Source organism: Phalacrocorax carbo, chromosome 12 (assembly GCF_963921805.1).
Source record: "Phalacrocorax carbo chromosome 12, bPhaCar2.1, whole genome shotgun sequence".
Lineage (NCBI taxonomy): Eukaryota > Metazoa > Chordata > Aves > Suliformes > Phalacrocoracidae > Phalacrocorax > Phalacrocorax carbo.
In genome coordinates, this window is record NC_087524.1 from 15,065,596 (window position 1) to 15,077,864 (window position 12,269).

Consider the following 12,269-nt stretch of genomic DNA (forward strand, 5'->3'; position numbering starts at 1 on the left):
AGTGGATTACTGTAGAGTATGGAGAAAATGACCTTCCAAAGTTAAAGGAGAAGCTGAAATAGCCAACAATTGAAATGTCATAGGAGGAGCTGAGCTGGTAAGAAGAACCAAATATTTGAAGACGAAAAATATTTAACAAGTCACTGGATTAATTTCTCTGCCAAGTTCATCAGAAGCAAATATATTTCTATTTGATGTCAGGGACATTCAGGTAGAATCTGACTAACCTTATGGGCATAAAACAACCTTGGAGGCCTCTTTAGCCCAGAATAGTTTTAATGCAGAAATCCTGTCAGTGAACGTGTATTTTTCAGTGAGATAGATCCACCTTGGTGTTGAAGCCAAACAATTGCTTATTCTACAAGAAAGTTATAATTGCTGTACAAATAACTGCTCATTCTTCCATCTTTTACTGCGTGCTCTGAAGGAGCTGCCGTTCCTAGCACCGTCTAGCTCTTTTATTTCAATGAGTGCCAGTGCTAAGTGTGAGATACTCCTGTCACTTGACATACAAAAAATATATGTCCCTTCAGGGAGCTCTTCTGAGTTCTGTTCTTCACTGGTTTCTCACCATCTCCCCTCCACAGAAATATCATCGTGATTAAGTCAACAATCACAAATTAAAATTGGAGTTAGATTTCATGGTCATTCCTTCTCTGTTTTCTTCATCTCCAGCCTAACTGCACAGGCCTAGCAAAGGTGTATATTTTCATGTTTTCAGTCTGCTGATTCAAACTGCAGCATCCCTCAAATTTTGAACAGCCTCATATTCAAAAGGTTGTTTTTTAGATTTCATTTAAAAAAAGGCTGGGAATAGGTCTCCAAACAGAGTCTGTCTATACAATTCATTGAAATGATTAAGAATTCCTGTTCCTCCTAATTCTTCCTAGCGACACAGTGGGAATGAAGCTGTCCAATGGAAAGTAACCAGTGCCCCAGTGAAGACAGATGGATGGATCCTGCTCAGTGCTTGGTACCTCCTCCCTATAGTAAGGGCTGCACCCCTCATTACTGACCAAATCACTGTGCCGGCACTCCTGTAGGACTGCTGCCTGTCAGTGGATGCCACTGCCTGCACTGGGACGGGGAAAGACTCAATTGCTTTTATTTTTACTAATATCTGAAAGCTTCACCTTCAGTGCTTCTTTCTTTGGACTAGCTTGTGGAATTAATATCTATGTTAAATAGTGCAAAACCTTAGCCATATATTTCAGTTCAATCTCAATTTTATCTCAGTGTGTGCTACTTTTAAGAAGAAACATAAACAAAATAATCAGGTTATTTGACTTGGCAGAGTATACATGCTCCTAAAAACACTAACGACAATGTCTTTTCCATTATGTTAAATGAAAAAGATGATTTGTATATGTTTGTGGTACCCCGTGATTTAATTTACACGCAAGTGATTTGGTTAAATTTACAATTTAAACAGTAGATAATCTGTATGTACATCCTGTATTTGGACAGCTCCTATATTACTGTTATATTGATAAAATTAATGTATTAAAGGAATCTATAAAGCCCAGCCTAAACTTGTTCATTGAGCACTCAACACATGACATTTTAGTGACTGAAAGAGATAAAAATTAAACAATTTGCATACTTCAGGACTGTAGCAAATGACTGCATTGACAAGGTTACCATGCCAAATTGACATCATCCACGCCACATCTAACTTCTGAAAATCCCCTAATATTTGCATGGTGATGCCTGTAAAAACCTCATTAAGTGTCAGACTCTTCGGGATTTTTTACCTGTTGCCTGTTTACTGAGCAATTTATTTTTTTAATTAAGAATTCAGTATGCTATAATTTACACAGGAAAAAAAGCCTGAGTGCTCTGTTTTGTTTGTGGTAACATGGCTAGCTGTATAAAAAGCCATTTCTTCCTCCATACATACGTAATTGTATTTCTAGAGGTAACTCTCATTGAATCAGATAACCGGCAATTTCTTTTGTAATCAGAACCTAATTAGGTTGTTGTTTACAGTATAAGTGATCAATAGCTTTTATTCTGGATCACACAGTGTCAAAGCTCTAATAATTGGTATTAAATGTAATACAGACACTGTAATCAAAGAAAAAGTAAAAAATCTTCAAAAAGTAGGTACTGTATTGGGAGGTTATTAAAATTCCTGATAATGCTTAAAATGTTTAATGTGCTGAATACAAATGATATTTTAAAGAAAGCTTTTGGATCAAAGATGGATTTAATAATTGTAATGTTTATGAATTTGTTTTGAAAATATTTTTAATTGGATAATGTCAGACTTTTGCATGATAATGCTATGTTCATTAGCATTTCAATAGGTTATATTATCTTCTCCTTCTGACATAAAATAATTTGGTTTATTTTTTAAATCATGAATCTCGTAATCTTTTTTCTGTTGTCACTAGTTTTCAATAATTTGATTAGCTTCTGAAAGAAGAGCAACAGGAACCACATGGGCTTTGCTGGTAATGATGTGTTATATATTTCTTCTGCGAAAGCAGCTCTGATGCCTTTGAAAGTAATTTGCAGTTTCTTATCAGTACAGAATTAAAAAGTAAGATTGTCTAAGTTGTTATGTTCAGTGGCACAGAGTATCCTAGAATCCTATCACATACACAGTGCTTTGAAACCTATATTATTTGACCATAATCAAAAGTACAAAAGTGAATTTCAGAATTTATGAAAGTGTTTATTTAGCTAAGAAAAAGCTCAAAAGATGAACTTGCCAATAAGTTTAATAATCTCTTAGTAAGATGTGTATTTTGCACACTCCCAAACTTCACTGCAGTTTATAAAACAGTAATTTGTATTTTATAGTTGTATTGCAAATAATTGATCTGGACGTTTCAGAGCAGGTCTGGACATAATTGTGTAAGTCTCAATGTAAATCTGTAAATTCAACATGATGAACTTGCTTGGCGAAGTTATCTTCCACTTTCACTACAAACAAAAACTGATTACTGTTGATCATTTAGACATAACTGCTTGTAACAGTCAACAAGCCATCACAGTAAGGTATAAAGACAGCCCTTAGGAGAAATGCTGCCTATTTGATGACATTTAAAGCTTTAAAGAATTCCTTCTAGATACCGCAGAAAACCATCATGAGCCAGCGCAGGCTGTCAATGTCACTGAGTGAGAACCAAAGCAATCAAATCATGTATACTGGCAATATTGCCACCCAAACCATTAAAACAATTTATGGAACTGGTCTTGCAAACAGTTCATCATGTCAGCAATGCCAAGGTCTGCAGCAGGAACCACCAGGGTGAGAAAAGCCTGTGACAGGGGTGAGTGTGCATGACTCTGCCTTGTAATTGGATCAACCATCTTTTTGTGTTGATTTTAAGCAATCTAAGAAATAAAACACAGTTTAAATGATATCCTACTACCTCTTTTCCCTCTACAATGTTGTGATAAGAGAAGGCATGAATTTTCTGTACCTTTTTTGAGCTGACATTATCAGCTGTGTATGAACAGATAATGCTGTTTTAGTAGAGCAAATAATTTGTATGTATTTTTTATTAAACAAACAGTATAATAACTGGACTATATTATCACAATGGAAGCATAGAAGACCATAGACTGTAGCTGAAACCCTATAGCAAAATCTGTTTCTGCTGCTTATCCTCAAATTTAAAGAAATATATCTTTATCAAGCTTTCACAATGGCTGCTTCTTGTTAATTTAAAGACTCTTCACCCTTGTTAAGGCTAGATGATCATAATTAAAAGATAAATGTACTGTTAGAACATTCTATGCCACACTATTTTTATGAGAATTTAACTGAAAGACATACATTACACCTGTATGTGAATTATAATGGCTTCTCAGCAGGGAACGCAGAATCACTTACAGTACATAAACATTTAAAGAGGAAAATGCTAATACACTGAAAGAGTTTAACATCAGTAGCAATTTATCAAATGAAGAAGATTCATAAAGTCCACTCTGCGGGAGAACATTCACCGTTAGACAAAAGCCTGTCATCCTTGATAGTCTGAAGTTCAATCAATTTGAAAACCAAAACCATTCAATGAGATAAATAGGATCTTAAGAAATCTGCCATCATCCTCCTCAGGTAAAAGCCAGAATCAAAATAATAATTTTTAAAATAATCCAACCAGGTCGCTTTACAGGCAAATTTACACTCTGTCCCTTTAAAACACTGCATGCCCAAAAGCCTTTTGGGTTTGGAATGTAGCACTGCACCAAGTATTTCACAAAGCCTCTAAATATCACAAGAAGCTTTTTTAGAGAGAAAAAAAAATATTCCATCTGACTGAAACTGTTCTAGCAGGAGTGCCTCAGCTTAGCTCCCAGACCTGGAATTCCAGATAAACAACAGAGGACAGGAAACAGATTTTTTTTTTTTAACATGTCCTTTTGTAATGCAGCTACAAGTCGAGCGATGAGCTTAGGAACAAACAGAGTGAGAGTGCAAGTGCCATCAGAGTGAGCAGTGTGCTTAGATAGAAGCTTCTAGGAAGAGCAAGCGAATTCTCTGAAGATATGTGGCTGGTGGAGACTCCTGCTGTGTTGTCTTTCCCAATAGCATTCTGCAAGACACAATACTTTCCTTGGTCACCATTACACAATTTAATTTCAAAATATTTAATTCTACATCATGAAATTCATCTTTTGCTTGTTCTTGTCCCACCCTCCACTGTCACCTATATATCACTGTCACAGAACAGAATATACAAAAGGAATAAAAACAGATGTTAAAATGACAGTATTTTAGTTAGTTCAAGAGGTAAAAACACCAGTACAATACAATTAAAAAAAAAAAAGAAGAAAGTATTTAAAAAAAAAACACTTTAGCAGATCAATATGTAAACCTACCCTTGTTAAGTACAGATTTTTTTTTTTAACAATTGGTGTTTATCATGCCAGTTTATTTTAAAAAGCAAATGCAGGACCTGCAGAGACTGAAACTTCTGCACAGTCACCAGAACAACTTTCTTTGATAACAAGTTACTTCTGGGTAACAATAGATAAAACCTAACTCATGGGATCAGAAAAGACAGAGGTTTCTAGCTTATGAAAAATTATCTTTCTCATGCTTTTTTTTTTTTCCCTTAATTGCTGCATTACTTACATTCTTTGTCTTCTTTGCTACCAATAATTAAACAGTATGCATATGCAACCACAGACTGGCAGATTATAGTGAGCTATTTAAGGAGGAGGTGCAACAGGAATAGTTCTCATTGCTTATCATCCTCATTTAAAAAAAAAACAACAAATGTGTATAATCACAGAATCAGACCAAGTTAGACTAGAGGGGACCTCTAATGCCATAAATTCCAACCTACTCCATGCTCAGACCCTACAGAGAGGACAAGCCTCCCCCAATCCTGGAGAGACAATGTGAATGGGAATTATCACAGTATGCTTTCTTATACTCAGCCCTGGGCATCTGGCTTTTGGAAACTGTCACAGACCATGGGATAAGATGGGCTAGTAGTTCTTATGGTAAGCTACAGTTACTAGGGCCTTTTTGTGAAAGGTCTTTTAGCCCGCACAAGATGACAGCAGATCTGTTATCATTACTGCATTGTTCCCTCACAGGTTATTAGGCTTCATTCTTAATAGAATCTAAAGAATTAGGAATGGGCTAAAAAATTGTCATTGTTTAGAAGAACCGTGCAAATCTGGACTGGTGAAGAAGAACCTGAAAGATATGGTCACATCCATGTGGTAGCTTATGCCAGTACAGCTGGGCTTGCTCCAACGCCTGGGGTATGTGCTTCCACATTGTAAAAATTAATTTACGTACATCACTAATTATTAAGCTTCCTGAGAGGCTCAGTACAAAGGATATGGACTGACAGACATGGAAACTGATATCATGTTTACATCTGAAAGGGGTGGAGGTCAGGCTGAGCAGACTACTCAAACAGCACTGGGAGGTTCATGTCTCTCGGGGCTGTCAGTCTGTCTCCTGATGTAGGAGCATCACATCTCCTGATGTGAACATCACCTCATGCCCTAAATTGTTCATCTTTGTTAGCCACTGAGTGATATCTAGTATGTTTCTGTGTATTTGTTAAAAGCCGTATCGTGTGTTCCTGCAGAATATTAACTAATTATACTTGCTAGGTGCAATGGTAATTGCCATGGGATCTGCCTAAACATGTACTATACAGCTATTAAAATACAAAGTGAGCAAAGGCCAACTTGAGCCCGGCTCCAGATTTCTGAGTAAAATCGTTCTTTAATACATTATGTTATCCAAACAAAACAATACTAACAAGACTTTAATGTGAGATAAACCTATTATAATCTTGACAGATTCTGAATGTTTTATAATAGGGGGAGACACCAGGGCTGTGAAATAGACAGGACCCACACTCTTACCTCATTAAGACAGAGCTCTGTATCTACAGATTCATTGGATTTCCGCTTCTTCTGTGCCTATGGACAAATGCAAAATTTATTCCCTGTACAATTTATAGATACAGCAGCACAAAACAATTAGATAAATTCGCATGGGTTGTCATACTCCTATAATTTTGACAGTGATTTCACATGATTAGCAAATGAATTCTCCAAATGTAACTGCGTGTTTTCCAAAAACATTCACATTCTGATTTGAATTTATAGCAAAACTTCAAACAGTCAGCTAAGGGTACTTAGCAATTACAGTGATGGGTGCCATCAGCTGCAGAGAACATGTTATAGTCTGTGGCCACTTAAAAATGGTGCTGGATGTTCATGAGAAGAAATGAAAAATGACAGTTAATAATTGCCATAACACCACTGCATATTAACAAAAAATCTGTCATATGATTCAGTTTTAGGAAAATATACAACACAGGACTATTTCACCCTGCATGATTCTTGCAATTTCTCCATGTATTATTATTAAAATATAAATATAATTTTAATATACTGCATGGCTGCCACAGAGTCTCTTCTAGAAAGTTACAAAAATAACATTTAATCTCTTTAAAAATATATACCGGTAATTCAAATTGAGCTGTTTGTTTACATCGTGTTCACTGATTGTTAAACATTATTAAACTCAGGAATATTTTAGATTATCAAAGGCTAAAAAATGAACCTTATATGTTCAGCCATGTCTTATGATGAGCATCCATCTGTTGCTATTACTGTGTGCTCTCCGCACTGACTCAAGAAAGAAACATTTCTAGTGGCAGCATCATACAAAATGAAAGCAACAGTGTGCACTCTGTCTAGCGTCATAAGTTGTTTAATATTTCCATTGCTGAAGTGAACATGACCGGGCTGGGAGATTTCTGCTTTTCTATAATAGCAACAGCAATCCCCATGGTGCTGAAGATATTTCCAGTAAATGGTGCTCTGGTTGATTTAAGTACTTCAGTGATTCTCAGTATCATTTCTTTCTTTGTATATTCCAGAAATATAAACAGCACTCTTTTATAGGAGCTACCAGTGTTAAATGTACAATCGAGTCTTTCAAGACTTGGATTCATACACCAAAACTAATGACTGCACTATGTCTGATACTTCCTGGAAGTTTTGTTGGATTTCAAATTTATTTCCTGCAAAGAATGAGGATCTGAATCTCACTGTGTTGCATTCATTTTACGCTGCAGAATCCCACTGGTTTTGGCCGAAATGGACTGGACTGGAGCTGATGCAAGGAAGTGCTGATCATTCTGATTTCATACTCTCAGAAAATTCAGTTCCACATACAGTTATTTTATTTTATATCTGAAAGCCATTGATGCTGCCTATGGATATAAAATATTCTCTGACCTAATTACTGATTTTAGAATCCAAATGAAGGAACTGAACTTCTTGTGAGGAAGAACATTCCCTGCTTTTCATGATACTTTTATATTTATGGATATGTTAGAGACAACTGAAAAACTATAGCTATAGTAAGAATGCATACTGTACATATGTTGATCGTTTTCAAATATATGACAAAATAATAGCTCAATTCATTAATAAACACCCTCTGTGAAATCTCTCTCTTACGTACCCTTTCTTCTAATTAGTACCATTAAAGTAGTTATGGTAAGCATACATTTTACTATCTAAATGGAAAAAGAAATGCCTGGAAGTAAATCTGCTACAACAAGAAGCAACACAGTGAAGCCTTCCTGCCATGTTTGCAGTGGTGGTGGTATTCACAGAGGTAAGGAAACTTCCTTTCATAGGAACTGGGTAGATTTCAACTCCTAAATGGTTGGCTCCAGGGAGATGGATAAAGAAGGAGAAATTGGATTTCAGTCCTGATTTTAGTATATCCTAAACATGCATACTACCTTGGAATTGGAATGCAAGGCTTCAGAGGAGGCTTCAGAGGAGGCCTCAGGTTCAGAGGTTCAGTGTAAGCTGGAAGAATCATACAAGCCTCATATTTCATAGTTTGTAATTCAGTGCTAAATTTCCTAGTCCACACAAGCATCTGCCTGTCGGAAACATTCTGCTTTGCTGCTTGTGCCTGCTTTGGATTCATAACACTGTGCTAACTAAAATTCTACTCTTGGTAGTTGGTCTTAACATCAAAGTTAGAATTTATGTTCCTTCTGCACTGTGTTTCTCAAGTGAGAAAAGAGGAAAATATCATTATTTTGTCTATATGCAGTCTTCCTTTACTTCATTCAGCCTAATAGCGTGCAACAGCTAAAACATATTTACCTTTGAGAACACTATTTTAAGGGTAAAATCAACAGAAACAAAACCAACTTAAAAAAAAGCTTTTCAATCATTTTGATCAATATTCCCTAGCTTTCATTTAGATGGTAATACTTCCCTGTATCCATACACTTAATGTAGTCATTCTAACATCAACAACACTTATTCACATGAATCCTCTATTATAAAGTCCTCTGTTCTTAGAATTGGAAAGTAATTTTAATAAACAGGCAGGCTTTTTCTCTTATCAAAACAGAAAGGACAATACCTTCCATTTTAAAATACAGCAAAAATGCAGCCTTTATTTGGCGGTGGGGAAGGCGGAGGGAAAGAAAAAACTATCATTCTGAGGATGAGACATTATATGCCAAGTTTCAAATTGGAAGAGTACATTTTTAGTGTTGAGTGATAAACCTGTAAAAACGGGTTATAATGGAAATGCTGGCATAGGCTGCACTACCATAATGCAACAGTGCATCACTAAATCACAAGTAATGGAAAAAAAACCCCACCTACATGTTGAAGAGAGTGCTATAGAAAGCGTATGTCCCGTAATGACAATCTAAGGGGAAATTTCTTCCTGCCCTTCTCTCGGACAGAAAGGACTTTACATGTAGCAGAAGTGCTGTATTTGTGCTACAGCGAGTGAACACCTTATCAGAGGTAAAAAATCAGGGCTTGGAGGTTATGTTGATAGCCTTGATGGAAATGCAACCACACTAGGAGACATGCATTTGAATTATGAAGGATATCCTCAGCCATTGGATATTCACCTTACAACCCCTTCCATTATCCTAAAAATTTAAACAATAGAAGTGTCTGCCCATCATGTACAGCTGCAGACAATTCTGACAGGGAATATCTGTGCCATCAACAAATTTGGGAAATGAGAACTGTTCATTATGCAAGATGTCAAAGATTCACTGCCAGCTCTCATCCCAGGTCTTCTACATGCCTAACATACAGGCAAGAAGGTACCTTCAAATGTGCTAGAAATACCTAATTCCACAGGATTAAAATAGCACACACAAATGGCTAATAAGTCTGTAGTCAAACTTATATTTTTTTGAATTTTAATATAAAGCTCTTATCTGGTGACAAAAAGATCTATGGGAATTTTGTCTTTAAACAAAACACAAGCAAGGCTCAGCTGATAAAAATAATAAAAAAACAGTGAAAGAAAAGCAGCTTAAAATAACTGGTTAAACATATGGAAAGAGGTATGAGATCTTTTCCACTGAGGTAAAATAGCATTTGCTAATGACTTACACACTTGGCTGTGACATGCCTCTCACTGTAAACAAAGTTAGGTGAGACGGGCTGACAGTAACCCCGGCTTCGCAGGGAACTATAATTCAGTAATGTGGGCTACTCTGACGAAGCTGCCCCCATACTGCCAACAACCTTGCACTCACTTAAGCTTTTATATTCTGTAAAAATGAACATCTGCTTTTACAGAGAATCTTATCACTCTGGTAGCAGAAGCAACAGATGATATTTAGAGATAATCATATTCATGCACCTCCTGATGAGCTCTTCAATATCCTGTACGTTAGTCACACAAGCCTTGTTTTGGTCTTTGCAACCTTCAGCTTTTAGTATTTGAGCTAAAGCGCTGGACTGAGTCAAGGGCTGGTATAGAAACCAACAACAAGTCCAGAAAAGAAAAAAACTCTCATAATCAGAAGCAGAATATAACACATTTCTTTCCCAGAAAGAAAGGAGACTCAGGGCCAGCAGATGAGCTAGGGCTTTTCTGAAGGGAGAGACAAATATTGCTTATAGACATACTTCTCTTCCAGACACAGGACTCTGGGGACCTTCAGGTTTCCTTCTAATCCCAATGGCTCCTAGATGAGTTCAGTCGTATGTCCTTGCTCAGACACACCATAACCTAGTCTTCTCTTCTTCTGCACCTAATAACCACCATAAGGTCTTCTCAAACATAGTAACTCTCTGCTTCTATTCTCCAAATCCCTCTTCCTCCATCCTTTGCAGGCACCATAGCCCTGGATTTATTCCCAGAAATGCTATGTTGCAATTATCCATCCAGTGTCTACAAATCACAGCACTACACGGTTAATAAATGCATTAAACACTGCAGTGTTATCTCACCAGGAGCCAGTACACACTTTATTTATGGCTTGTCACCCAACAATATTTTTATACATCCACTACACCATGCATATCCGTGTTTCTCACAGCAAGGAAAAGGTCTGACTGGGGACAGCTCCAAACGGAGGTGTGCTTTAATTTAGAGGAAGGGGAAGGAAGGAGAAGGTTGTAAAGGGAACTGAATACATTGGACCTGAATGCAAACAGGCACAGAGTGAGCATCCGAAATAAAAAAACAGTCCCCTCTGTTAGCTACACACTTTGGGCTTTATGAGCTTTATGGAACGTGTTGCTTCGACATTACAGTGAGAGACAACAGAAGTAACATTACAATAGATACCTGTTATGTGGGTTGTTTTTTTAGCTAATTTTAATGAGCATGCATTTGTCCTTTTCTGAGGTGCCTGATTAGTTATGCCCATATTAACAAGCCTTTCTGAAGAAGAGAGAGAAACCTCCCAGAATACATCCTTCAAATGACCACGCTTCTGAAGTAGCTGTAACAAATGAGGGTGCTTGTTCTTTTTGTTCTTCTCTTGTGTTGATTAGAGAGATTTACTATGCAACTAATCTGTTTTTCCAACAGCAGGACACAAACAATAAGCAGAGAAATATACAGATTGTAAAAATGCAATCAGTTTAAGTCTTCTGCACTCACTAAGCGGTGAGTGCATCTATCACAATTGTCAATAGTATTTTCTTATTAGCACAGTACTACTATGCCACGCTGGAGTATAAATTACTTTCAACAGGAAAGATAAGCAAAGTGCGGGTCAGAGCCACATGCCACTAAAATAGGGATCCAATTCAGCACAGAGTAATTTTGAAACCCATACCGTACAGCCAGGGTGCAAAGCCATTTAAGCCACAAAAACAATCAGCTTTGCACAATCCTATAAAAAGGAATTCAGATGGTTTTTTCTGCTGCTTCTTTTTTTTTTTTTTCTGTGCTGAATCAGCCCTCAAGATACAAGCTTGAGGCATGAAATTATCGGTCGTCATTCTGCATAAAAGCACTACAGTGCTGTCATCCCACTTTGTAGAGTGAAGAAAGTATCTTTTAAAAACAAGCATTACCAAGACACTGCTGGCACTACTCTCCAAAGCCACGTAGATAACACCCAGCACAGTAGGAATCAAATCACGAGTTTTTCAGCTGGGACACCTTAAATAAAGCAAACAATTATCCCCTTGTGCCCAGATATGCACTGGGGAAATGCGCACACAGTTTTACAGGCTGCACCGCAGTGCAATGAACAGTTTATCAGCCAGTCCCTTCAGATCCCATTACCTCCCAGCCCTAAGCTTCTGTCCCCCATAGCTTTGTATCTGTCCTAAAATCACAGTTTGTCCCCAGTCTTCTACAACGAGCTTGTCTAGCTTTCCCCCCACAGCTTTGCCACAGGTGGGCAGGGCAGCAGACCCCAGGCAGCCCTGAGCACTGCAGGATGCCCCGACTGCCTTCGGGCCCAGCCTCCCTCTGGTTTGCCTGTGCAGGCATTAAAAAATCATGCATCAGGCCCCATCCA

At 37.4% G+C, this 12,269-nt stretch overlaps 1 protein-coding gene across 1 annotated transcript in view; it reads right to left on the reverse strand.

The window, feature by feature from the left end:
* Positions 1–2,659: 2,659 nt before the first annotated feature.
* GFRA1 (GDNF family receptor alpha 1) overlaps positions 2,660–12,269 on the reverse strand; it is a 150,124-nt gene continuing 140,514 nt past the window's right edge. The window contains exons 8-9 of the mRNA XM_064464231.1: positions 6,352–6,408; positions 2,660–4,550 (exon numbers count right to left, since the gene is read on the reverse strand). Coding sequence (XP_064320301.1) covers positions 4,389–4,550; positions 6,352–6,408 — 219 coding nt within the window. The 3' untranslated portion in view covers positions 2,660–4,388. The remainder of the gene's footprint in view (positions 4,551–6,351; positions 6,409–12,269) is intronic.